General features: G+C 29.9%; 4 protein-coding genes across 4 annotated transcripts; 1 reads left to right on the top strand and 3 right to left on the bottom strand.

Annotated features, from left to right (window-relative positions):
- Nucleotides 1-9,729: 9,729 nt before the first annotated feature.
- LOC116774377 (carboxypeptidase B-like) lies at nucleotides 9,730-12,626 on the bottom strand. Its single transcript, XM_032667095.2, has 5 exons — nucleotides 12,504-12,626; nucleotides 12,217-12,426; nucleotides 10,976-11,078; nucleotides 10,461-10,769; nucleotides 9,730-10,372 (listed from the first exon to the last, which is right to left on the bottom strand). The coding sequence occupies exons 1-5, from the start codon at nucleotides 12,566-12,568 to the stop codon at nucleotides 9,773-9,775; spliced, it is 1,287 nt and encodes a 428-aa protein (XP_032522986.2). The 5' UTR covers nucleotides 12,569-12,626; the 3' UTR covers nucleotides 9,730-9,772.
- Nucleotides 12,627-14,736: 2,110 nt separating this feature from the next.
- Nucleotides 14,737-16,443, bottom strand: LOC116774511 (carboxypeptidase B-like). Its single transcript, XM_032667257.2, has 5 exons — nucleotides 16,340-16,443; nucleotides 16,011-16,220; nucleotides 15,800-15,905; nucleotides 15,424-15,732; nucleotides 14,737-15,349 (listed from the first exon to the last, which is right to left on the bottom strand). Exons 1-5 carry the CDS (start codon nucleotides 16,402-16,404, stop codon nucleotides 14,768-14,770), a joined length of 1,272 nt encoding a protein of 423 aa, XP_032523148.2. The 5' UTR covers nucleotides 16,405-16,443; the 3' UTR covers nucleotides 14,737-14,767.
- Nucleotides 16,444-17,692: 1,249 nt separating this feature from the next.
- On the top strand, nucleotides 17,693-19,804 carry LOC116774356 (carboxypeptidase B-like). The gene is made up of 6 exons (XM_032667063.2): nucleotides 17,693-17,853; nucleotides 17,946-18,155; nucleotides 18,316-18,418; nucleotides 18,581-18,700; nucleotides 18,860-19,048; nucleotides 19,122-19,804. Exons 1-6 carry the CDS (start codon nucleotides 17,783-17,785, stop codon nucleotides 19,716-19,718), a joined length of 1,290 nt encoding a protein of 429 aa, XP_032522954.2. The 5' UTR covers nucleotides 17,693-17,782; the 3' UTR covers nucleotides 19,719-19,804.
- Nucleotides 19,805-22,249: 2,445 nt separating this feature from the next.
- LOC116774512 (carboxypeptidase B-like) lies at nucleotides 22,250-25,878 on the bottom strand. The gene is made up of 5 exons (XM_061524917.1): nucleotides 25,680-25,878; nucleotides 25,095-25,307; nucleotides 24,183-24,270; nucleotides 23,567-23,887; nucleotides 22,250-23,176 (listed from the first exon to the last, which is right to left on the bottom strand). Exons 1-5 carry the CDS (start codon nucleotides 25,742-25,744, stop codon nucleotides 22,628-22,630), a joined length of 1,236 nt encoding a protein of 411 aa, XP_061380901.1. The 5' UTR covers nucleotides 25,745-25,878; the 3' UTR covers nucleotides 22,250-22,627.
- Nucleotides 25,879-26,725: the final 847 nt, after the last annotated feature.

The raw sequence follows: 26,725 nt of genomic DNA, 5'->3' as shown, positions 1-26,725 counted from the left end.
TAATATTGATATATCTGACACTATGCAATATTGCTAAACTATTTAGTATTAAACCACACACATTCAATTTTCATTGAAAGCCACTAACTGTGTTATATATCACGTGAGGACATTAAACCAACAACACGGAAATTGAAATATAAAACTATATTGATTAGGTTTGTACTCATTCAAGCGAATTTTCCGAGTAAAATATATTCAGATAAAAATTATAAGTAAATTATTTATGTAGAATTTATTGTTTAAAAGTGTCCAGATACTTCACCAACCTATTTTATTTGACTAACCAATAATCAATTTTTCGTATCTCTCTAGACATACTCAAAACCTACTGCATGATAGCTGTTAAAACATCACCTATGTTCTGTGAACATTCAAATTATGTCAAAATCATTGAGTTATTTCAATATAATAATTAAATTAAATTACATTAATTAATTTCATTATAAACAGTGAGTAATAAGAATGGATATGAAGTCGGTCTTGCCATAAATTTTAATTAATTTACGTAAATGTTTGTAATTTTATGTAAATAATTTTTAGCCCTTGATAAACTTAAAAACAATAAGTTCTTTTTTGTTTTATATTTTATTAAATATGTCCAAAGAGACTGAGCTCTAAGAAGTCATGTTGCCGTTTTCTGTAACATTTAGAGAATTTCGATTCGAATCGACTTAACTATCGATTACGGAATGATCCTCGCACAAAAGGCTGGTGTGGTGCTGGCTTCACTGAGACGCCTTACTACCTAATATTAAAATACTTTCTCGTCGTAATAAAAAATGTTAGACGACGATATTTTTTAATTAAAGTCACGTTTACATCAATTACTAAGGCAGCATAGTTTTCACTTAGAGACAAAAATTTTAACAAAGATTTTTTAATACGGATTTAAAAGTTTCAAGAAAAACATTTGACTTAGTTAAAATAAGTATTATTTATGTTGTATTATCAAAGAGGAAACGAGTAATAAAATACTCGTCTCGTATGTTACAGCAATGTTGAAATTATAAAAGGATATATAAAATTAGAACGGTCAACGTCGCTGTACTCTGACTACAGCTCCAGTCACTATAATCTGTTGAAGCCGACCGAGTCAGTCGGTACACAGCGGACTTATAACAGAGCTCTAACTTTATCTTACAAACAGATGCACGGACGACATATTGTACCATAATACGTGACCTAGAATTTAAGTTTTATATCGTATTATAACATACATTAAATATATTATCACATACGTTAAACACGTAAATGATGATGAAAATTATGCTAAATGAGAGACTTTTTTCTAAGGCGTTATATTACGGAAAAACGTTAAGTTTGTCTATAACTGAAGTAAATTTATACATATAAGCTTATAGTTATTAAAGATGTAATTTTTTTTCGAAATAACAAAATAGTATAGAAATACTTATCATCCTTTAAATAACATTACTAACACAATCTCCACATTTCATAATGTCCGCATTCAAACTTGGCAAATTAAAATAAAATTATTTCATTACGTATTTAATTCAATAAAAAAAGAGTGAGTAAATTTTGAAGTCGAATATTGAAATTCAAGAAAATCTAGAGGTAATATTTTATTAACTCGAAAAGTTTTTTTGAAGAACATTTAGTATTTCTTATTCCATAGCATTTAAGCGGGATAAGGATCCGAAGCCTCGGGACGGATAATGAGAGTGGGCTACCTTAAATAGAATCACAATAGACATTCATATAATGTAGTGTGAAATTTATGGAGGCTAGGTTCTACGAGCGACGAAATTACTTCCGTCCGTGTGGTAAAACCAAAATTATGCGAAGAGTCTTTGAGTTGAAAAACTAAGTACAAAAACTTTAGCAGCGTAGTTTGAGAGCAAGTTCCTTCAACTTTTAATTTTACGGCGTTTCTTTAAAGGTGTTCGACTTTCTTTTCTTATATTGATTTCAGATCCAGTACATTGACCCCGGCCGTTCCTAATCACGTCTCAATTTTATTAAGTTTCCTCAGAGGCTTATGATGAATTTTCTCTTTAAATTAGCTGGCAGGTTAAATTCTTATCTAAAGTTAATAAGTTTAGTTATTTAGCAGTTAAAATTTGTGCTATTTCAATGATGACAGCATAAAATTAATTTATATATATACTTTAACATAAAAAGTAAACAATATACATTGAGAATTATTTATTACTAGTTGTTAACCGCGACTTCATCTGTGCAAAAAAAAACAAAAAGCAATTAAAAACTTTTAAGTATATTTGTTTTATTCCTGTGAGTGTATGTAGTCATACGCTCACAGGAACAAAACAAAAAGGAAGCAATGTCCCTAAATGCTAAAGAAATAAAAATAATGTGACCTACTAAACTAAATAAAACTGAAAAAAACTAACAACTACTCAGTGTTTAATGATGGATAAATACTACTACTTATACAAAGTACCTGCTGATCTGTACTCATCCTAAAATTAAAGAAATTTATAAGCAAACCTATGTATACATACTTAAAAACTAAGAAAAAAACTTGATTATAGTAAAATAATAAAAATATTCATAAATTGATGCTAAACTAAAACAATACCACAGACAAAAATAATATCATAAAACATGAAGAAAGCAATTGCCATGCAGTGATATATCTTAAAATTGTCAATGTTGGGTGAATTAAATCTTCTTGTGCGTTCAGTGGCAGGTGTTTTGTTAGCTCGAATGACAGACAATATTATGGCTGTCAGACGCCATCCATCTAACCCACAGCTATTTTGAACATGTTAACTTAATTGTTGTTCTGATGAAACACCATTTCTAATTCTTGAACAATGGTTCTCTTCATTGTAGGATTGTGAACACAACGCTTATCAAATTCCACATGTGAATTGCCCATAAAATAAATTTGTAATAATGTATGATCTGCAACTAGTAGGGGTAACGGCAACCACAGTAAGTGTTAAATTTGTATCTGTATTTTTTAGCCGTTTGTCCGATAATTATTTCCGATATATGTATATTAATATAAACTTGAATATTATAAATAAATATTAGGCTGTAACACCTTGAAAGTGGGCATGAAATTGTCCTATGACACCTGAACACAACTGTTATAGAATCATTACCAATCCCAGAAATTAAACAGTGTAAAGGATCTGGTGGTGGGACATCAGCACAACATAATACAATAGATTCAGCACTGTATTTTAAAGCCTTATATTGTTTAGAAATTATTGTCATTTCCGCAATTGTTACAAATTTATCAGCACAATAGTCAATTGCCGGATCATAGTGGAATGCAGCTTTTTCCAGAATCACAGGAGCACTGCTTCTGTGGAATCGCTCAATTTCATTGTCGTGTCCGCTGTTGTTGTATTTGATGTTCACGAACTTGTGCATTCTAAGACTATCTACTGCATTGTCACTCAATAAAGAACTCAGTTCAGACATAGCACCACGACTATTTTCTTGATCTGTCTCTCTCTTGTCATCAGTGCGATTAGCACGTGATATATTTCTTCAAACATTTGATTGATTGCGACGGCCTAAGTCAGGCCGTCTTTTTCTCGGCATCGTAAATTGTAGTTAAAATTTAATTGTGAGAAAAGTTCCCGCGCACTTATCAGTCACTATTACAAAGCCCGAAAGTGCTCCCCCATGTATCGGTAAGTACTCATAAATATATAAAAATTAACTATTTTTCTCAGGTATTAATCGACAATCGAAATAGAGGATCGATCGACATATTACATAGATGGTTGTCAAATGTCAAATATTATGGTTGCTTCGAGCAATTTAGAATTTATCAATTAACACAAAACGTCTTTGTTTTTATTTAATTCTGAGCATTTTCATATATATTCACTTTTTAAACCTCCCCGGGGTACCACAAATATTTCAAGACCACAATTAGCCAAATCGGTCCAGCTCTTGTCGTGTTTTAGCAATCCATTTTTATATATATACAGACAAGGATGCATTAACGATTTTTTTATATTTCGTATTTTTACATCAATTATAATTACGGGCAGATCTACATGTCATCTGTCCATAACTGCGGTCGATGTTAAATTGCTATTGTATTATACATATACATGTCAAAACAGTAAAATAACTTTGAAATAGAAGATATTTATCCTCTATTTTACTACGTTACTTATAAATGTTCTGTTTATTCTATTATTATATTTCTTATAAATTTTAATGTTATATCTATTATGATATTTCAATTATACCAAACATGCAAAATATCAACCAAGGCGTTGCTTCTATATATTAAGCTTTGCATAAATCGATGCTAGCTCTTCCCAGAGCATACAGCATATTACTGAACAGTGACTGATACAGTTCACAAAGGGATTTAGTAACGCTTTGGACGTCTCAAATTCGGCTTAAAATACATTGTTCCCTATCGAATTAGCTCCAAAAACCACATTCTAAAGTAAGTCATCAATTCATTTCAATATTATTTAGTAAATGATGATGCATTTTTTAAAATTAGTAATGATGGGATAATTATCAGAAGTCGTAAGACAAGTAGTCTCTTACTTAATACCATCAAGGCACATACGAATTTATATTACATTTACATGAATAATACTTAAAATAATAGTCAACAAAGCTCCAAATGCTTCACATATTTTTTCTTTAAAAATCATAATCTTGTTTTTAAATAATATTGCTAGAATTAACTTATAATGTTGTTATTTTTAGAACACATTGTGTAGTGCTACATACAAGTGTACTCTTTTATTTCAATATTATTTCAAGAGACCTTTATTTTTTCAGGGTCGAGTAGAAAGTGAACACTAACGAAAATGCTTTTATTTCTGGATGTCTGAAGTGCCTTAAATATGTCGACGTTTTTGTTAAATCAATATAAAATGAGTCGTTCGTGTTTAGTCACTCGCCTATAGACGTATTTCACATACAAAATAGAAAGACTCTAACTCTCTATCATATTTATTAATTGATTACATTCTACCTCACTATCGAATCAACCTACTTCTAATACCTTTAAGACCGCTGTTACGGCCTAAGTAATCCAGGAAGCATTATGTACTGGCTCAATCAGAATAGATGTTATTAAGCATATATATGTAAATGCTTAATGTCATATATCTTATACTTGAAATTATAAATCATTGTATTTAAATGCCTTTTTATATTTTTCGCATTTTCATTATTATAACTTTTGAGAAACTCTTAAAACTACCAAAAATCTATAAGACGGCTAAATATCCAAACATTACTTATTTTGTTTATCTACTACATCAACATATATTCAAAGTTATTTGAAATGATTTTTAAACCCAAACTGCAAATCGACACGACCACGAATATTACTTGAAACAAAATACGACTTATGAAAATACAATTTCTTTCTTGTAACAAATTATCAAAATCATCATGTCATATAGATTCAAAAATGTAATATTAATATAGCCTCGATGTTTTGAATTGTCGAATACCTTCAACTCGAGTCCAGCTTTAAAAGTCGATAAACCAAAAGTTTAAATAACATCGCAATATAAATTCCATTCAAACGGATTCATAAACAACTTGAAACTAAAACTACATAAGTTTTATTGAAATTTTACCAATAACGTTACTTTTCTTAGCAAGTTGTTTGAGAGCACGCGGGGGGAAAACTTGCGATCATTGAAAAAACTTTATGAGCTTATGGAATATGACATCTGCAGTAGGAAAACTTCAAACAAGTTTGTAGTTAAAGATTTTATTGAATGTATTATCAATAGTTACATTTCATTTGAATTATCAGTTGGTAATTGAAGTATAATTAATGTATTGCATACTTTCCTACCTTACACAGTTACTATTGTAAACATGTTTCTTGACTCTTTCTTAAACATAATCAAATATTAATAAACTCTCATATGCAGGTATGATAAAAGATAAGACCTCATAACTGTAAAGTCAAACAGTTGTTTTCCATACAACTTGAATGACAAAAATAATGTTTCTCCAAATAATGAGAGTTTTCCTTTAAGATATTTGTAATTGTCCCAGCTCTACATACATATCTGAATATTTTTTTAATATAAAACTATATAGTCAATTAAAATAAAGTACTAATAAAGATAACCAGAAACTGAGAATTGTGACATGATATAAAATACCTTTGACGTTATAGAGGAACATTCGCAGTTTATCAAAAACTCATGTCTTTGATTTTGGGACATCGACATAGTATTGAACATTCTGTGTATATATTTTTTAAATGACTTAAGATTAATAAAATCAACTGAAAAGGTTATTATTTTGTTATTTATAAAGGACACATCATAGTATTTTAAGTGACATGAAGTTGGGAAAAAAATTAAAATAATCAAAAGCATGCAAGTCATATGTAAAAAAATATCCTGACCTCGATGGTTTGACTTAGATTTCATATAAAGATAAGTTAACATTATTAAATGAAAACAGCCGTTGAGGTAATTTTCCAATAAATCGATCATCAAAAGAGAAAAGTAATAATGAAAAGCAAACACAGCACAATATATTGCTAATGTATTTAAACGTACTGCTGAGTTCACTTAGTGTTGAAATACGGATTCCATACCAATAATACTAAAACTATTATCACTAAAAACTTGAATTAACAACAGGGAAAAGATTTATTTAACAACAGGGAAAAATATTCACTGAATTTACTCGTATATAAGCTTTCATAACATGAGGGAATGAGAATAGATCTAGAATTGTAGAAACAAGTTTTATAATATGAATTATCGGTGCTTTTACCTGCCTCAATAATAAAAAATAAAATGTCCAGAATAAGAATGAACATGTTACGGCTGGTAAGTACTGCTACTGCCCGCATGATAAGCAATCACTGGAGTTTTCCTATCTTAACATTCCTTTAATTAAATACGTTGAAAGTTGCTGCATGATTTTAATAAAAAAATAATAATAATAATAGAATGATAAAATAGATGGAATAATATGAAACTGATTAAGCTGTTTAATGTCTATTTTGCCGCTATTAGTATTAGCCGATTAAAATGTGACGTCATTGCAGAGTATCTACAAGATCTGGTTTGCGCAATATTTTGTAACAGCTTAGTAGCTTACAATATTGAAGGATTAATTTATTTCAAAGATTTCATACATTTCGAGTTGTGTTCTACAATAATATATTTAAGAAAACTTATATTATTGTCTTAAGATCTTCGGAACGCCTTCTTTTTAATATAATTATGTGATCGTTACTTGAGTTCGATGTTCTGCCAGATGACGCCACTTTAACATCAAATCAGTTATAAAGAGATTTACAATTTATTGACTATAAATCGATATAACAACTTTTGTACGAGAAAAGTATGAAAATTACTACATACATATGTGTCTTAAGATGAAATATGAAGAACATACAAAACATCTAATTATGTTGTTGTGAAAAAATCTTTTTAATATTAAAATTCTTCATACGTGTCAAAGCTGCGAAGCCAATATTAAATTTCATTAAAATATTCCTCACAGTTAATTACCAGGTGGAGTGCGGAAGACTGGCGAACTAAAATTGGACCAAGGCTAGATATGGCTTACAGAAGTTTAATGTTGAAATCTCATTACATATTTATATAAAAGAATATATAGATAGGATTCATGATTTAAGACAAATGTTGTTGTCTTTGTATCAATGAATATTTCAGTGTATCATATGTTGTTTTTTATTTACACCATTACAATGTAAGTATTAAAAATAGAAATAATAACTCCTGCAGCATATAAAAAGAAAAAATAAGTGCTCGAAGTTTTGTAAAAATTATAAAGTTAAATTTGTTTGAAATTAAAGACATATCTAGAAAGCTTAGGCAGTTACTGGCGAAGATAGGGAGAAGTCATTAAATATCTCATTTGAGGAGTCCAAGTGCAGCTACGTCTAAGGCGATATTCATTTAAAGCCACTGTAGCATGAAAAGACCGACTCGGAAGCCACCTCGACTGGAATCCTTTATATTTAGGCTCAGAATTTCATATCGAATATAAATCTTGCCTTTCAATATACACGATTCAACACGAGTTATCTCGTGATACCAAATGTGTCGTTATTTAAATTTCTTATAAACTTTTTATATATTCAAAAAACATTAAATCTCTTTACTTACAACCCCCAATAACTTACACGACGTCTTCTAACGCACTCAACATTTTCATTATCTTGATCTCAGTATTTTTATCAAAAGTCAGTCAATTCTATTCCAATATCAAAATCTAAGTTCGAGTTAAAACTAAAACACATTTTTTAAAACAGCGGCTAAAGCCCAAAACAGTTTAATATTAATTACGGCGGAACATTATAATAATGAAATCTTTTTTATCGCACAAAACACCAGTTTCATAAAAATCATCGCTGAGATTTATTACATTCCTGATCACTCACATTTTTATAGCTCATTTAATTCGTTTTATCTTATATTTTATCAGAAGCGATTATTTTTTTAAATATATAATTCCCTTGAGTCCCGTTTCCTTAAAACTTGTAAATTGATTTTTGCCAAGAAATGTTTTATGGGCTATAAATGAGAAAAGATATCGAAACCAATGAGTGATTTTGAGAACTATTTTATCGAAAATAGCAAAATTCATATATCAGGGTATCCAGACTACAACAACATTGAATGGTATTGCACAATGATTATTCAATAGTTACAAGTATTTTTTCCTTAAATATTACCAGTTACACCTGTTTATTAGATTAGACCTAGACATCAAAAGTCCCCGTGCACTGGAATCAATCACTACTAAAATCAAATTCTATACAGAAAATGTAAGATAACATATTTACTCAACAGCTTGCCAAATTCTTAATCTCAACACACAACTGTGACTGACAGCTTTCTACTTATAACTTCTAAATAACTTCCTAAAACTGATTTCACGGCAAATAAATAAATAAATAAAACTGTTCAGAGTGAGCTAAGATTTAAGGACTGTGAAGGTCCTTTTATAATATATAAAACTACAGTTCTAAAAAAAAAATGTATTCATTAACAAAGAAATGGTATTTTACATTTGTATGAAAATACCTCCATTATAATCCTTTGGACCATATATTGGACTATAAAGTGTACATATATATATATGTATATAGGAATCAGTCTACATACAAGGTAACAGTGGTAGTTCTACTACTATAGGTAATACATATTGTATGTAAGGGTTTCTTGATAGGTCCCATGTTTGATGTTATTTAAGAAAAAAATATAAACTCTTTTTCTCTTAACTTATGTAATATCTACCTGTATCGTGGTTTTATCCTCATGATAGTTATGTATTACTCATATTGATAAAAATAAATATTTTTTTTTTTAAATAAAAGTTTCAGCATGTTTTTTCTTGTCTTATTTATAATTAAAGCTTATTTATATCTACTAGTGAAGTGCCCGTCAAAAAACGGTCAAGCTGTTTCAAATATTAGACGAATTAAACAAAAATACGGTCAAAAATTTAAAAACAAATGGTGTTTGGGTATATGTACCCAACGTAACAAACTTTTGGTAACCAACTTAAACTTTTGGTGGAATCTTTAACTTTTTATTTAAATTTCAGCTAAAAAGCATACTTAATTATTCCTTATAACAGCATCTACCAGCTAGGTAAAGTCATTTAGTAAAATACTGGTAATTTAAATTTTCAAACAGACACTTAAATTTGATTTATTAGTATTTTTGAGAGTGAATTATACTGTTTGAATATATACTTATAAAACAGGTCTCTCAAAAAATATACGAATTATTATTGGAAATAGTTTTATTTACTTATCAGTTATCATAAATTATTTATTACTAGCAAATTGAAGAGATCTTCTGACACCTGCAACAATACCGATCCACGTCTCCTCGCTGACCTGTCTTATATACCTTGGATCTAAATGAAAACCTTGGAAACCACTTCTCAATCCAGGCAACTCGTAGGTATACGACAAAGGAACGCCCCTCATATGAGCATAGTCTTCTGCAGCACCAGAAGCCGGATATCCAAGAGTAGTTACAGCATTACCGACCCGGTATTTTGGGAAATTAGGTAACTGTACATTGGTTATCGCATCAGCCATTTCTACTCCAACAAGGTGTAAGGCAAAGGCGTTGGGTGGCAGTGAACCATCGTGACCCCAAGGGTAAAGAATATAACTTCCAAAACTGTGCATGGTTAAGTACATAAGAGCATTGTCTAAGTGTTCTGTTATAATATTTTCGACTACCCTCACTTCTATTTCTGAATGGGGCCTTGCGCCAGCGTATATATCAGAACAAGGGTTATTGCTGGTACCAATTGTATTCCAAACAAAATTAAAATTCCTGTTTCCATCTACGCCTGGACATAATCTACTCGTGGGATGTTGGTCAGTTGAACGAGTCTTACGCCAAAAACGTTCCTAAAACAAAAATATTTTTAAATGTTTTTTTTAATAAAGACTTAACAACTTTGACGCTAGCGAAAGATCTATGTTTCAATATATTGACCTTCTCAAAAGAATATTTATAACCATCGGGATTAGCAACTGGTAACAAGATCCAGTCGAAATTTTCGAGCAAGTCCGGTTCAGTGACATTTTCAACCAGCTTGTGGATAGCATAAGTCACTGTTGGTGGCGTTATCCATTCTCTTGCATGCATCGCAGCGTCAATGATTATAACAGGTTTGTTTCCTTGAAATTTGTTCTTGGAAATCTTCAAATATTTGATTGGGATTCCTCCGAATGAATTAGCCGGAGTGACTAAAGTAGCAACTTCAGGATATTTCTCCGCAATCATGTCAATGTATTGGTAGATCTAAATAATAAAGTTTCTATATGAATTTCATTGTATGAATTTTAAACAAAGTCAATATAAAAAGATAATTTGCACGTTATTTGGTTGAACTCAAAAATAATTTTCTTTTATAGAAATAAAGAAATAATTTCAGTCGTGACATGTTTTATAACTGAGATCATTTCTTTTGTATCAACATAATACTGTCGTGATTACAAACTACTCACAACTTCCAAAGGTTGGTAATTATTATACGGTATCCTGACGCCATTAAATTTTGATTCTTTCTGATTTATTTCCTCTATGATAGCATCGTCAATATCAAGAGATCTGAAAACGTTTAACAAATTACTGAAACCTCTGTATTAATACCAGTTATACATATAAAACAAATAACGAAGTGTAAATTCTGTAAATATTTATGAAACATTACAAATTTTACGGCTAAAACCGAAATCAATACTTCTTATATTATAATGTCACTAAATAATCATCTAGCATGTTTTAGTACAAAATAATACTTGTGTAAGTTTTTAATAATTTCCTGACCTAAAGGTTATGTTTCATATGAAATATGTTTTAATAATAATAAAACACATACGGCTTAAGTTTTCTATAATCTTATTATCATTGATTTGACTTCTGTAAATCAGTCCTCCAGTGCTATCAACATTAAACGTTGATATTAAAGATTACAACAATAGATGCAAAGTATTTAAAAGGATATAATCTTTAGCATGAAATAAAACACGAGCAAAATATTTATTGACTTAAACCGGTTTTCACCGGAATAAACGTACGTAATAATTTTTTTGATAAATTGGTTTTAATTATAAAATATTAAATGTCGTACAAAAAAGTATCGTAACATGTTATATTATGAAAATGGAGCAAAAGACCAAACAGATTAGTGTTTTTTTTTTTGTGTAGCGCTGTAGAAGCACCATGAACTTTTATCAACTTTTTCTCAACTTTTGATGTTTGCAACAAAAGTAATGGAAATTAAATTATAATTTTACAGTATGTTCATTGTATGTCTCTTGAATATTATGTCTTATATATTTTGTTATTGTCAATGGCAAAGCATAAGAAACGTGTTTTAATAAGATAGCATTATCTTATTCCCCCATTATCAGCATCGATCTACAGTGACCTAGTTAAATAAATTTATTTTTCATATAGTACAAATTTTTAATTAAGATTTTTTATTCTTTATTCTTTAGAAAAACAATTGTATATACTTTACTTAAACGTTTTATGGTTTTTGGCACAATAGTTGCATATTAAACTTAAATATTTATAAGGGCTGAACAACAATAAGAGCTTCCTTGATTTTGTTGCCCAGAAAAGTATTACTTTTTACTTATTAGCTTTATTGTTTATTTGGTATTTGTGTACTTTACAGAATAAATTTAATAATTTTGTTACCTAATAGATACATGACAATTAAAATTAAAAAAAAACTCACTCTTTAACATCTTCACTGTGCACCCAATGATCAATGTTTTCTTCTTCTAAGAACTTTATAAATTTTTCCTGATGGTATGGTTTAACAAGAACCACTCCTGGTCTGTTCACGGATGCATAGCTGATGAAATCCAATTCTAAATATGGTATAAGCTGTCCTAGGGATGCGAGTTGCTCTTGAGTGGACGGATTGACGTAGTAAGACTTCCATCTGAAAAAAAAAAGAAAATACAATCAATAACACTATTTACAATTCACATAATATTATTTCGGAATACAAATACAGACCCTGAATAAACTTCATGTTTGGCCGAGACCAAGGAAGCTAAAAACAATACAGCCAGCACCTTCATAGTAACTATCTAACAGGAAGCCATGTCTAACCTAATATATATAAGAACGCCTAATTACATTAAATCTTATCTTTAAAAAAATTTATGTAAACGAGTGCTTATAATTCAAATGATAATCAAGATATACTCATCATTATTTTTACAAAATATTTGAGTGCAAACAATGATCATCGTTCAACCTATCTGAGTCTTTTTATTCTTTCTGTCATATAAATTCATGGAATGTTTTCTGTATGTTTGAGCAAATATATTGATATAGAAACATAATAAAATTATAAAATATAAAAGAACTCTGAATTCATGGATAAAAATAAATGTAAGAACAAAAAACAATATAAGCTATCTCATCCCTACAAACGGAATACCTTCAATACTTTTGTATTTGGAAGGAAAGTCAGTTTAGATAACTCATATAGTTGATTAATATTATAGAAATATTTTACAATTTCTTAGACCTTTTGTTGCCTTAGTCAGTAAACATTTTTTTTATTTAATTTTTCATAACAATCGTGTAAGAAAGTATTAAAATGCTCAGAAAGAAGCCCAATACAAATTTAAGGATGCTTTCCACGTGATATTATTTTAAATAATCATTAGATATGTTTAAAAGATATCTAAAACCAATGTCGTACATTTTAGAGTAGAGGAGACATTATTGACACTAAAACTTTCATATTTCTTTTTACAAATTTTGTTTAAATATCGTCAGTAGACTTTAATTTCTTTTGTAAATCATATATTAGTATTTGGATAACACTATTAAAATATTTTTTTCGTATTTTCAATGAAAAAAATATAAACCGAATAAAAGGTAAATATTTTTTTAGATGACATTCAACAAAATAATGTGACAAAACACGTTTTTTCCGATAAGATAATTATGATATATTAAAAGATAGGAGATAATTAATTACAATAAAATAAAATTACTCAAAAATCCGTGAACGATTTACTATTAAATTTGATATTTTTTGAAGAAATTATCTATAGCATATTTAGGTAGGATTACAGAATTTGACAATAACTTTAGATATTTATCTGTAATGATGTATGATGTATTATATATATAGATTAAAACAAATAAATCGTGCCTTGTTATTTTTATGGACTGAAAATAAAACAAACTTAATCAAGTATTAAATATAAACAACAAAAATAATATTGTAAAAAGAAAAAAAACGAAGGAATAATAAATACTTGCAGATATCAAATGCTTTTTATAAAAAAAATATATACTGAAATATTAATAACATAAGCTAGAAAATCCTAACATTGTGAAAACTCTTTTTTGGAAAGACAAGTGCATAAGGAAATGAGTGATCAAATTTCACAATTCAATCACAACGGATTATTTCAGGAACTAGCAGTGAACGTTCTGTTTTAAGTTCATTACAAAATAACGATAATTCATGGCTCATTGTAACTTATTCAGTTCAAATTACGTGACCTCGGTGTCTTACTAAAAATATATTAAGGTCATTGGAGTTAACTTACGTCCATTGTTTGATTCTCAAGCAGGACATCAAAGAACAAGAAATATGAAAGAAACAATCAAGAAAAATAGATAACCCGGACATCGTAGTCCTTCACTATAAACTGAAAAATGATAACGTTGTGACCAAAGTTTCAATTACGTCCACATTAGTCTAAAAACACAAAAGTTTATCTTTGATCATATAATTAAGAAAATAAACAAGAAAATTAAGTTCAAAACACCAGAGGCCTTAAAATTTTAAAGAGCTCAAGAACAATTCGTCACGTGCTATCATCAGGTTCTGTTTGAATAGTGACAGTGTCAAATCACTAATAAATTTGGCGGGATAAACAGCCTTGGCACAAGTTTTTTTTCATTTCCCCTAAAACTTAAGCGGTTGATTTGATTACCCACTGGCTGTCGTAATTCTGTTGGCAGTGAAATGCATATAGGCTAGATATAAATTTTTTCAAATGTAAAACAGGACTCGAGATTAAATTAATGCTTTTCAAGATTGCACGATTTTGTACAATTTGACACTTGATTCCGTTATAAACTTTTAAGCGATTTTTAAAATCTTTTCATAGTTCTCATCAGTAGTATTATTATGTCGTATTATTGAGAATGAAAAAAACATAATATATATATATATATATATAATTATGTAAAAATTATAAAATGATTTAGTATAATAAATATTTTGAAAAGTTTATTAAAATTATACACTACATATATAATTGTTCTGCTTTTCTGATACCAGCCTTTACTCCTTCCCAAGTTTCAAAACAAATTCTTGCCATGTAAATTGGATTCATAAAATAACCTCCAAAAAGTCCAGGCAATTCGATCGTAAAGGTCAATGGGACCCCTAAATGATGAGCATAGTCGATAGACGTTCCTGACATCGGTAGTTGGCGAACCAATGCTGCATTACCTACTTTATAATCGAAAAACTCGGGCATTTGTAAAGCATTGATAGTATCAGCCATAGCCACGCCGACATTGTGAAGTCTAAAGACTTCACTGGACAAGGAACCGTCAACTGCCCATGGATACATGATGAGACTACCCCAGCTACTAAAGGATATGTACATAAGAATGCGATCATTTTCTAATAATATTTCTCTTACAACTCTTGTTTCGGCTTCTGAGAATGCAGAAACGCCAGGATACACGTATGAGCATTTACTACTACCAGCTCCTGTAGTGTTCCAATGGAAATCAAAATTGCGATCAATGTCTACCCCAGGACACATAATGCTCCAGGGATCTTGGTACCAGGAACGAGTTTTTCTCCATGCCGCGCTCTAAAATATGGCAAATTTAAAATTATTTAAACACTTATAGTATTTCTAATTAAATACTAATTCTTTACACTTACTCTGTCACGGCTATATTGGTATCCATCTGTGTTAACGATAGGGAATAGAATAAAGTCAAACTTTTCTAATAGACTAGAATCAGTACCATTTTCCAAAAGTCTATTAATGGCAAAAGTCACAGGCGGTATGGATAACCATTCTCTACCGTGGATACCTCCATCTAGGTATATAATAGGTTTCGTTGGATCTTCAAAATTTGTTGTAGACACCCTCAAGTACTTAATAGGCAACCCATTAAAAGAAGTATGAGTTACTACTTTAGCTTTCTCTGGATATTCTTTTGCAATATCATCTAAGTATTTGTTAATCTATAAAAATATTGTATGACAATAACTTTTGAATTCAGTCCATTCTCTCATAAAAGTTAAAACTCACCGTTTCATATGATTGATACGAATCATATGGCAACTTCCCTCCAAAATTGCTCTGAGGACTTTTTTTATAAACATTTTTGAACAAGTCATCTTCCAAATCAAATTGACTAAAATATTATAAGAAGATTAAATAAACCTACATAAAAAATAAAACAATAGTCTGGAACGAAAATATATAAACGCTGATAAAATATATATCATTCATGTCTAACCTTTTAACATCTTCAGCATGGATTTTATATTTGATGCCCAATCTTTCCAAACCACCAATAAGTTCGTTTTGAAACGATGGATCCACTAAAATGAGTCCAGGTCGTCCAACAATTGGATGAGCAAAAACATCAACTTTTATATGTTGTATCAGACTATTGAAAGATTTAAGTTGACCTAAATCTGACGGTTCTACATAATACGACTTCCATCTGCAGAAGATTAAAAAACTTTATTGACACATTCTGGACTCTATCTTATGCTATTTTATATTTATACTTTTTACTTTGCCAGTTTTTATTTTCTTTCTATTGTAACACTGAAAACTCACCCTGCGAATTCTTCGTGTTTGGCTGAAACAGCAAAAATAAAGCATGAGAATACCCAGACCTTCATGATCAGTGAATTGTATAGCACTAATCTAAACGAACTAATATTATCACAGTAAACGTCTATTTTATCGTTAACATGTTAATACCCCGTATTATTAACATAACTTATATCAGCTTAAAGTGCAAAATTTATCCTACGATTTATAGCACGCTTAAGCCAGAAGTATTAGAACATTGTAAGATATCCTTTAGACTTGAATTAAATATTTCCCAACACAATTTGAAAAAAATATATTAAATCATTATTCGTAATATGTGCTTTAAGTGTCATTAGAAACTCTTAAACCTTTTTAGTCTACAGATCTTAAGCTCAAGGTCTCAAGGCTATCTCTCTACATTACTTTCACAGTGACGTCATTATTTTATAGATATATCTTAAGATATAATTGATGTCTGTTATCAATACAAAACCTAAGACTAAAGGTAAATTAGATACTATTTTACTAGTACGTAAGTATATCAAAAAATATCTCATCAATGACATGCTCTATAACAGATAAGATAAATATAAAAAACATACTAATTATCATAAGTATGTCGATCACATGACAAATGTTCAAATTATATTTAGACATCGAATACATATAATATACACATACATATATGTAAATGCGAACTGAGAAGGCTGAAATAGTAATTATAAATCGCTGATACTTAGACACAACACATTTCTCTATCATTCATTAAAAATAAATACTTTCAACAGATGACATTATTTTATTAGTTTATACATTTAATTAATTTGTGATACGATTTAAATAGAATTTGAGTATTCTTATGACATTTTATCTGTATTAAAAATAAATATTGACCGAAAAGCTAGAGCGGAGTGTTGTTCAATAAATATATGCAAAGTTTAATCAACGTAAGTAATAATTACAAGAAAATAACTGCGTAAATCACAAAAGTGACCTTTTGGTGTTAATATTAATTTTAAGTGTGTCTCTTGATTTGTTTTACACCTAAGTTTATAGATTAGAACTGGAAAAGTGTGTAAAATAACTATCCATCACTTCCAAATTGTATCATTGTCTTTAAGCTATATGTGTGACAGAGCTAAAAGTGAAACGATTTATATATCTGTCTTAATATTTAAATTTATCGACATATAAATATATAAACTTCATTTAATTTAAATATGGGAAGCTGGATCACTCTTAACAATAAATAACCTAGCACACTAACCCAAACAAATATAATGAATTAAAAATATCGATACAATAATAACATTTGATGATAAAATGTGATAAAACTAATTAAATATTAATTATTATCATCGGAGCACTGATTTAAATCTAAAATCCTTTTCAATTTTTATAAAAAGAATATACTAATGCACCACTCTTTATTATACATTTGGCCAACCAAATCGTAGGGCTAAAATGTTCAAGCCACTTTTATTTGTTTTGGCATCAATATATGTTGTCTATGGAAAGCATGAGGAATACGATGGGTAAGATTGCATTTTTTATTTTGTATGATATAATTATGAATTTCTCATATGGTATTGTATTGGTGTATTTAACATAACAAACCTTGAACTAGGCACTCCCTGTACCAAGTCAGGGTAGAAAATGCTTACCAAGTGGATCAATTGATGAATGTAGTGGAACGCCTTCTGTTGGACGTGTGGACATACGCCCAACCAGAACAAGATGGACTCATCTTAGTTTCGAAGGAACTGAAACCTCTGTTCGAAGAGGAACTGAAGAGCATTGGTGTAGAGTTCGCAATTGATACAGAAAATATAAAAGAGTAAGTTTAAAAAAAATATATATATCTGAACAACATAAATTGAAATATTCATAGCTCCGTCTAATTTCTTGTCACAATCAATATTCAACTTTTTTCGGCTTTTGTAAACTTTATACCACTTATTTTTTGTGAACTTGTCTTACTAGTTTTATTTTTACAGTAAGTTAGATCTGGAAGATCAGCTTTTGGCTAACGCTAGTATCGCCGATGCTGGAAGGACACATCGAGGTCTTTCATTTGATGTGATCCACCGTTACGCTGTTGTAAGTATGATTAATTTGTTACAAATTAGATCAAAAATTATTTATTAACTTTTTATATATCATTTACAACATTACACAGCTTTTTTGTATTTTTTTTTTTTGTTAATAGTTTAATGAAAAGGCTCGGCACAAAATTCAAAAATTAGTTTGTTTAAAATACAGGTTGACAGATATCTCTCCGATCTCGCACGGCAATACTCCAACGTGCGTGTTGCATCTGGTGGGAAAAGTGTTGAAGGTCGCGATATCAAATATTTAAGGATCTCAAGTAACAATTTCCAGGTAACTATAACAAAAAAAAACAATATCGGATGGGAAAATTATCAAAACAAATCCATAGGGTTCTCACAAATTTATATTATGTTGTATTCCACTGATGATTACTCGGTTTTCTAATGTATTTCTCAAATGTACTTTTTAAAGTAACGATTTCCATTTCAGTCAGGCAACAAGCCTGTTGTGGTTATCCAGTCGTTACTTCACGCCCGTGAATGGGTCACTCTCCCCGTGACTCTATACGCCATCCATAAACTTGTCATCGATGTGACTGAACAAGACCTGATAAGAGACATTGATTGGGTCATCATACCGATTGCTAACCCTGACGGTTACGAGTTCACTCATACTAGGGTAAGTTTCATTATAGGAATTTAATTTTTTTCAATTCAGTAAGACTTTAATTTCTATATATATATAATTTCAGACACGTATGTGGAGAAAGAACCGTAGAACTGGATTTGGAAGGTGTATTGGTGTAGATCTAAACAGAAACTTTGACTTCGCGTGGGGAATCGCATCCAGCAACCAAGCTTGTGCGGACACTTTCCATGGCCCCAAAGCTTTTTCGGAACCAGAGACCCAAATGACTAGAGATATCATCAATAGATACAGATCTCGCATAGAGCTATTCATTGATGTCCATTCATTCGGAAGCTTGATCCTGTACGGTTACGGCAACAGACAGCTGCCTCCTCATTCCAACACTCTCCAGCAGGTGGCTGTTGAAATGGCCCGAAGAATTGATGCCGTTAAATGGCCCGCAAATAGAAATTACAGAGTTGGTAACATCGCTCAAGTTCTATATCAAGCATCAGGTGGATGCAGTGACTATGCTCAGGCTCGGATTGGAAATAAACTGTCATATACATATGAATTACCTGCCTATAGAAACCTTAATAATATGAATGGTTTTCTAGTAGACCCGGCCTTCATCCGTCAAGCCGGATACGAAACATGGGAAGGCATCAAGTTTGCTGCTCGTTATGTTGTCAAAAAAAGAAACCTTTCCTTTGAAAATTAATAATTTTAAACTGATATTTTTAAATAAACAAGTAATTTATAAACTTTTTTAATTATTCGATTTTTAAATTTAAATTTTATAATTTGTTTTATATTTCATTGATCCCACTATTCGTTAACTGCATAAATAATTATTTAGCATTGAAACGCTCGAAGAAGACACATTTCACATATTAGAAGTTAAGATTAAAAGTTTTATTATATCATACAAAGCTGCCTTTCATAGAAGCTAATTAGAATTAAACAATAATGTTTATTTTATCTATTTATTTAGAATACATAAGTACCTCTCACCTTACAGACGCTCAATATATTTATGTTTCTGATAACTTATACAAGAGTTATTCATGAAATAAACATTAAACTCATCTTTATGTGCCATTAAAGAGAGGTTGGAGATCATACAGCCGTACTTTATTCTTAAATCAATAAATAACAGGAATAAACTTCATAAATAACCCGAAAAAATACAGGGATTTAAAAAACAGGCCCGCAGATATCCCTTTGTTTTTCGCAACGAAAAAGTAATAATGGAAGTATTCAAAGATTCTTTGTTTGCTTAGGTTGTGTTTACATTTAATTTAATACAATTTAATTTATTTATGAGAAAATTGTCTTTTATATGTTAATCATCACATAAATGGGTTCGATTCAAAGCAAGAATTAAGTCATATATTTTTAACTCAATATTACTTTGATAAAAAATAACATAAATGTTTGTTGTTAAAACTCAGTGGTTCTAAAGTGAATTTTAATGAAAGATAGAAACAGATTAAAAAAGTTTTAAGATATTGAAGTGAAATCATAATTAAATTTAATATTATACACTGGGCTTAAGGAACCGTAAAGAGAAATCTAGTCCCATGGGCGACGTGACTGTTGTTTTGCTAAATGGACACTAGGGCTGTAATTTTGAAGCAAATTATCGATTCAAAATATGTAGCTGTAATGTTTATTAAATCCGTTTACGGACTCAAGGTGCTTTTTTATATTTATAGGTGTTACGAATGTTTTTAACATTTTGATTGTAATTGAAGACGGTAACGTCACTACTACATTATGGTGTGTATAAATAATTTTAGTGTCATATGTTCAATAAGAAAACGTATAAAGAAAAATCTTAAAGTTATATAGATTAATATCGATATCTATTACAAACTATGATGTATTAAAACTGCGATCACTACTAAAGTAAATGGTAATAATGGTAAAACCCTCAATGGTTTCGGCTTAACGTCACTCTGTCCTCAATACGCAACATGACTCGGACATTTGCTTTTTTTTTGTTTTGAGAAAATAGAAAACCTAATTCCATCAATAGTGTATTTCTTTCAAGTTTTGTGAGTGAATTAGAAGATACTACGCTTTGTCATAACATTAATAGTAGGAATAGTTAATGTACTGGAACCTTGCATAGGTTTGTGATAATAGAAAAACACAATTCCTACAACGGACAAACGTGTAGTAGCTTTAACATCTGACTTCATTCGATCCACGATAGTGTTTCCCGGTGGAAGATTAACTAACAATCTGATCCCGTTTTGTATCCCGAACCATTGACGACACTAACGTTTAAGTTTCCACAGAGGCAACATATTTGAAATAAACTACGAGATAATCTGGCTAATTATAACCACACAGAAGTCAGAAATCACTCTATAATTTAAAAAACTATGTAAATATCAAAAGACTAAAAACCGTTTTTTTTTTAAACATAAAATTACAGAATAACAAAGATCACAAAGAAGCCAGCCAATGCTTAAACCTTTGAAAATAGACACTTAGGTTACTAAGTAACCAATTTTATGAGAGCATATTAAATTTTCCGGGCGCCGATAACGTTGGGATTTTAAAATGAGATTTCGTTTGTCGAAGGAGGGATCAATTTCCAATTTGGAAATGTGTTATTCAATTTACCCCAGCCGGAATTTTTTATACAAATAATATCAATATATTTTCACATGCAACGTTTTATTTCCATTATATTATTTTTGGAACATATATTATTTACTAAGGAACCTTCGCAAACTTAATCTTTTTTAAAACATAATTGTGTTTTGATTTAAAGTATCCTTTATTTCAATGTTCTGTGGGTTTTATGTTAAATGACATGTAACTCCATATACATAAAAAGATAAAAGTATCAATACTTTAACATTTAGGAAAGAAACAAAATCATATTATTTTTTCTTTAAAAAAAATTCTTAAAAAATCAAAACGTATCTAATCATAATAAATTATCTATTCTATAAATATAAAACACTTTTAATTCGCAGATGACATAACCTTATCGTCTACTTATTTTTCGAAAAAGTAGTAAAATATATTCTGTTAACAAATTTCATAAAAGTACCGGCTTGGCCTTGCAAATAAAACTTATTCGGTTACAATTTTATTTTGAATGCTAAAGTTGTCTTTCATTAAAAGTTTCTTGCTTTATATTGCACTCAAGATTTGTACAAAATATTTCCTTGAATATTCACAGTTTTCACATAAAATAGAGCGTTTAACTTCATAATATTTATATATCTAATATATATATTATATATATTTATATATTTTTCTATAAATGTTCCTAATATTCTTATTTAATATCAGACTAAACTCAGCTAATTTAATAATATCTCAAGTTTTCATGAGTTTAAATTCAAATAAAACTACGTTTTTGGATAGCACTCGCGATTTTTATTTTGAAGACTAAAGAAAACTTGTTTTTCTTGATCACGTTGTGTGTAGTAGCTAAAACCTGATAGTCATAATAGTAGAAATGTTCTACGATAATAGTTAAACCTATCGAAAAAAAGAGTTTCATGTATACTAGTCGTACTAAATCCTAATAGTATCTGGTCATATCAAGCCGAAGCAGTTTTAAACTTATAATTAATACTAATTAATACTTATATAAATAATTCAACTTATCATATTTCCAGCGGCTACAGCGACTGCTCTCCATACCCGTTCAGCGATTGGTCTTATTTCAGCCTCAGGTACAAGAACATCACCCTCGCATTGTTTTATATCAATATTGAATGTGTATAAAACATTTCTACTCATAACATAATCACTGCTAGTTCCAGAAGCCCTATCTCCTAAAGCTAAGGAGCCTATGTCTAACTTGTAATTATCTGCTATGGCTGAAATCATTTCTAATCCCAATAAATGGTGTTGTCTGAACATTCCACTTGCAGCTCTCTCGTATTGCCAGGGATAAGATACAAATCCTCCATTGTTTTGTAGGGAAATGTATAGTTTGATTCGATTACCATGTTCTTCGATGAGTTTTCTTATTATTTGGGACTCCGGTTCTGAAAAGCTTTCAATCCCACCATACAGATGACTACACGGACTAGTGCTGGAGTCAGAAAACATCCAGTCAATGTCAAAGTTTCTGTTAATATTCACTCCTGGGCATATAAAACCTAAGTTACTTCTGGTGCTTCTTGATTTCGTCCAAAGTCGCTGAAATATTTTAATAAATTAGTATTCTTTTCACTTAAATTATCCTAAGAAAAAATATACATAAAATCAGAATTATGACCTCATAAGTGTGATTTTATGCAGATGCTGGAATCCTAATTGGCCTTACAGGTTTATATAATTTGTGAAACTAACTTAGGTATATAGAGCCACGTTCATTGTGTCCGATCTTAGGAAATATGGAGCTACAATTTATTATGTGTTAAAATGATTATGTATGATATAAAGCCTTTCTAACCAGAAGACAACGCATCATAAATTTTGAAGAAAAGTATGGAATCTACGTAGGATGTCGAGATCGTGGCGATAGATGTCTATAATGGCAAGCTTAGCACATGTAATAAATATAAAATAAAGTTACATTAATCTTACATTCGAATTATGTGTAAATTCATAACCATCTGGATTGAGAACTGGTAAAATAATCCATTCCAAATTTTGTGCTAATTTCGTTTGATTTCCTTCAATAAGTTTATTTGCAATATTAAGAGCAGTCGGTATTGTTATCCACTCTCTAGGATTAACCCCAGCCTCAATAATTACTATGGGCCTTTGTGTTCCCTCTTCACTTGTTTTGGAATTTATTCTCAAATATGCCAAAGTTCTGTTCTCATCTGTATATCCAACTTCAACGAATTCTACATCAACACCTGGTAAAGAAGTCCCATTTAACCCTTTCATATAATTCAAAACCTAAAACAGAAAGTTTAATTAGAAATACAACTGACGACACGCAAACATACAATTATGAAAAGACTTGCGTCTAGACAGAATTCACCAATACACAATTACAAAATCGTTAGCTTTAGATGACAAAATCAACATTAACTGACAGACACAGTCATCTCGTCTGGTCATAATTACATAACAGTAAAAAATCTAAATGTTTGTCAAGATGTATACTAATAAAATTTTGTAAGATTAAGATTTAAATAGTAGTTTCATTTAAATATGTTCTCACGCAAGTTTCACATATTATAAAACTTACTTGATCAAATCTATGATAGCCATCGAAACTGAATACATCGTCCTCATCGTTTCTTCGTGCTTGACGGGTGTCATGCTCCTTTAAATATCTGAAGGTTTTATTTGGTATTTATTAATGAGATCTAAGACTTTCGTGAGTTTTATTCATTTAAATAAAAATAATTTTTTTTCGGATATACAACGCATGCTTTATTTCCGAAACGTCGGGAGTATGTAGTTTTAACCAAAAATAAAGCACGCGTAGTATATCCGAAAAATATTAGTTTCATTTATTAATGCCTAATACTAAATTTAATAATATATATATATATATATATATATTTAACGGGGAGCATATTTTGAAGTTGAGTATAGATGTTAAATTTTAGAATTTTATAACCAGTCAGCATAAATGTTATATTTGAATGTTTACTTGGTTTAGAAAAATACAGTTCTAGTGTTTATTTCATTAGTAATAAAATATTTTTAACTATAGTTACAAGTTAAATATTCTGAACTATATAGTCATTGGACAAATTTAATCATTATTTAAACACCTGCCCATACCATCAATATCTTGATTAAAAATCATATATTTTCCGTTATCTGCACAGTAATCATTTTAATTCCCTTTCACATTCTAAACGTCTTATTAGTATCTTCAGATAAGATAATTCCTATAAGATATTTTTGCTTGAGAATTATAGCAATAGCCATAATGTAATTTCATACATAAATGTTTTTTATTGTGACCAAAAATATGAATGTTTTCCAATAAAATACAAATATATACGATAAGGTACATATACTTGTTATGGGTTTTGGCAATAAATCAGTTACTAGTATGAGACTGGCTTTTATAATTTCCATAGAAAAAAATATTTATCTTCATGAAGAACAAAAGAAATGTGTTTGTAGAAAATAGTTTACTTACTCATAAACATCATCTATATAAATATTCTTCTCAATATTCATATCATTCAATTGTTTTTCAAACCAACCAAAATGTGAAGGAGGCACCATAGCTTTACCTTCCACTTTATGCTTCAAAGAAGGTTTCTGCCAGAAATCTATGACGTCATCTTTGAGTAAATAAAACTTATTCGATTGCTCGGTTGTTTCAAGTTTAATTTTATAAACTCGATGGCTAAAAAAAAACATAAATATAGATAATGGTAGCAAGGTCACAAGAGTAATAATGAAACGAAGAGTTCGATTAGAGCTATAACTGTCTGATCCTTAGGTAAAAATTAATGTAAAATTATTTTACATAACTGTATAGATTTCAAATTTGGTACTTTAGATGGTGCAACTCAGTTTAACAAGTTGTATCCTCTAATGACAATGTTAAAAGTTTCAGTAAAGCATGTCTCCAACTATCTAGCGATCGTTTGCAACAAGTGAACTTTGAGTTGAACATTTACTTCATCTAAGATTCTCGTCCAACATCTAATGGTGTATCAACTACTATCTGAATCGGATCGAGAACGTTCAAAACCAGTCCGGTTGGATAACTTACCCCATATAAATTTCATTTTTAGCGATGACACTTAAGATAAAACTAAAAACAAAAAAGACAAGCATGTCGTAAGATCGGAATTCGAAATGTATATACAATAATTAGCTCAAAACAAACCGTTTATCACAATAAATTGTTAATTCTAGTGGTTTATAGATAATCTTTAATACTCTTTGATTAATTTCATTTGACAGCTCTGTTTGTTCAGTTTAATACACAAAAACAACCTAATAAAAATATAATAGAATTCATGTTCATAAACATTTTTTTATTACAAACGTTCAATTAATTGTAACAGATTTATGAAAAGATCACAAGCCGTCGACTGAGACGTCTCGTGATAAAATATTACTCGTCCTATCGCTTTTGATAACGCTTTACATGAAATCAAAATCCAGTTATTTGTATGACACGTGATAGATTTACCGACCCCGGTTCCACTTTATAACACTGTCTCCGTTACGAGACTGACATTTGAAATCACAATATGTCCGGTGAAGTTATTCTGTACAGGATAGTAATTATATTTGCGATGACCATATATTTTTAATTTTTTTTCTTATTGACACTTTCTTTATTATCCTATTTCTTCTGTCTTAGCTTTTGAGAATTAAACCTCACGAGTTCTTTCCTAGAATTGGGCCCCATCTGGTTCTGTCTCCAAATATTCAGATAACATTGTACATTGCCAAACGATTATACTCGGATCCTTTGAGACCAGCGCATTAAACTGAATGGCGGCTATATTTTCTTCCCACTTTATCCTAAAAAGGTTTTTTTTAAGTTATCTGTCTTGGTAATTTGAGAATTACTTCAGGACACTCGTAAAACCTTATTCTGGTGCAGAATTTGGAAAATATACATTTAATAATTTTAAACAAAAAAAAAAGACAAAAGCCAGTTCACACATATCGTGTATGGACTAGCATTAAAAATAAAAATTTATTCTTTAATATTTCTTTTTAACGTTAAAAATAAAACGAATTACAGACAAAAGAAATTACCATTTTCTACTTTTATTAAGCGATTATGACATTGATTTCATT

Source organism: Danaus plexippus, chromosome 26 (assembly GCF_018135715.1).
Source record: "Danaus plexippus chromosome 26, MEX_DaPlex, whole genome shotgun sequence".
Taxonomy (NCBI): Eukaryota; Metazoa; Arthropoda; class Insecta; order Lepidoptera; family Nymphalidae; genus Danaus; species Danaus plexippus.
Note: the sequence above shows the minus strand (reverse complement) of the source record. Positions and strands in the feature narration are given on the sequence as shown.

Bases quoted from the DNA above. Each gene is read 5' to 3' on its own strand.
- LOC116774511 (XM_032667257.2), bottom strand. From the start codon at position 16,404: ATGAAGGTCTGGGTATTCTCATGCTTTATTTTTGCTGTTTCAGCCAAA. The intron at 16,221-16,339 runs GTGAGTTTTCAG...AATCTTCTGCAG, and splicing joins AAACACGAAGAATTCGCAGG to ATGGAAGTCGTATTATGTAG. The intron at 15,733-15,799 runs GTGAGTTTTAAC...ATATTTTTATAG, and splicing joins CGTATCAATCATATGAAACG to ATTAACAAATACTTAGATGA.
- LOC116774356 (XM_032667063.2), top strand. From the start codon at position 17,783: ATGTTCAAGCCACTTTTATTTGTTTTGGCATCAATATATGTTGTCTAT. The intron at 17,854-17,945 runs GTAAGATTGCAT...ACCTTGAACTAG, and splicing joins AAGCATGAGGAATACGATGG to GCACTCCCTGTACCAAGTCA. The intron at 18,419-18,580 runs GTAAGTATGATT...TTTAAAATACAG, and splicing joins TGATCCACCGTTACGCTGTT to GTTGACAGATATCTCTCCGA.
- LOC116774512 (XM_061524917.1), bottom strand. From the start codon at position 25,744: ATGCTTGTCTTTTTTGTTTTTAGTTTTATCTTAAGTGTCATCGCTAAA. The intron at 25,308-25,679 runs GTAAGTTATCCA...GTTTTTTTTTAG, and splicing joins AAAAATGAAATTTATATGGG to CCATCGAGTTTATAAAATTA. The intron at 23,888-24,182 runs GTAAGTTTTATA...TTTCTGTTTTAG, and splicing joins GCTATCATAGATTTGATCAA to GTTTTGAATTATATGAAAGG.
- LOC116774377 (XM_032667095.2), bottom strand. From the start codon at position 12,568: ATGAAGGTGCTGGCTGTATTGTTTTTAGCTTCCTTGGTCTCGGCCAAA. The intron at 12,427-12,503 runs GTCTGTATTTGT...TTTTTTTTTCAG, and splicing joins AAACATGAAGTTTATTCAGG to ATGGAAGTCTTACTACGTCA. The intron at 10,373-10,460 runs GTCAATATATTG...TTTTTGTTTTAG, and splicing joins ATAAATATTCTTTTGAGAAG to GAACGTTTTTGGCGTAAGAC.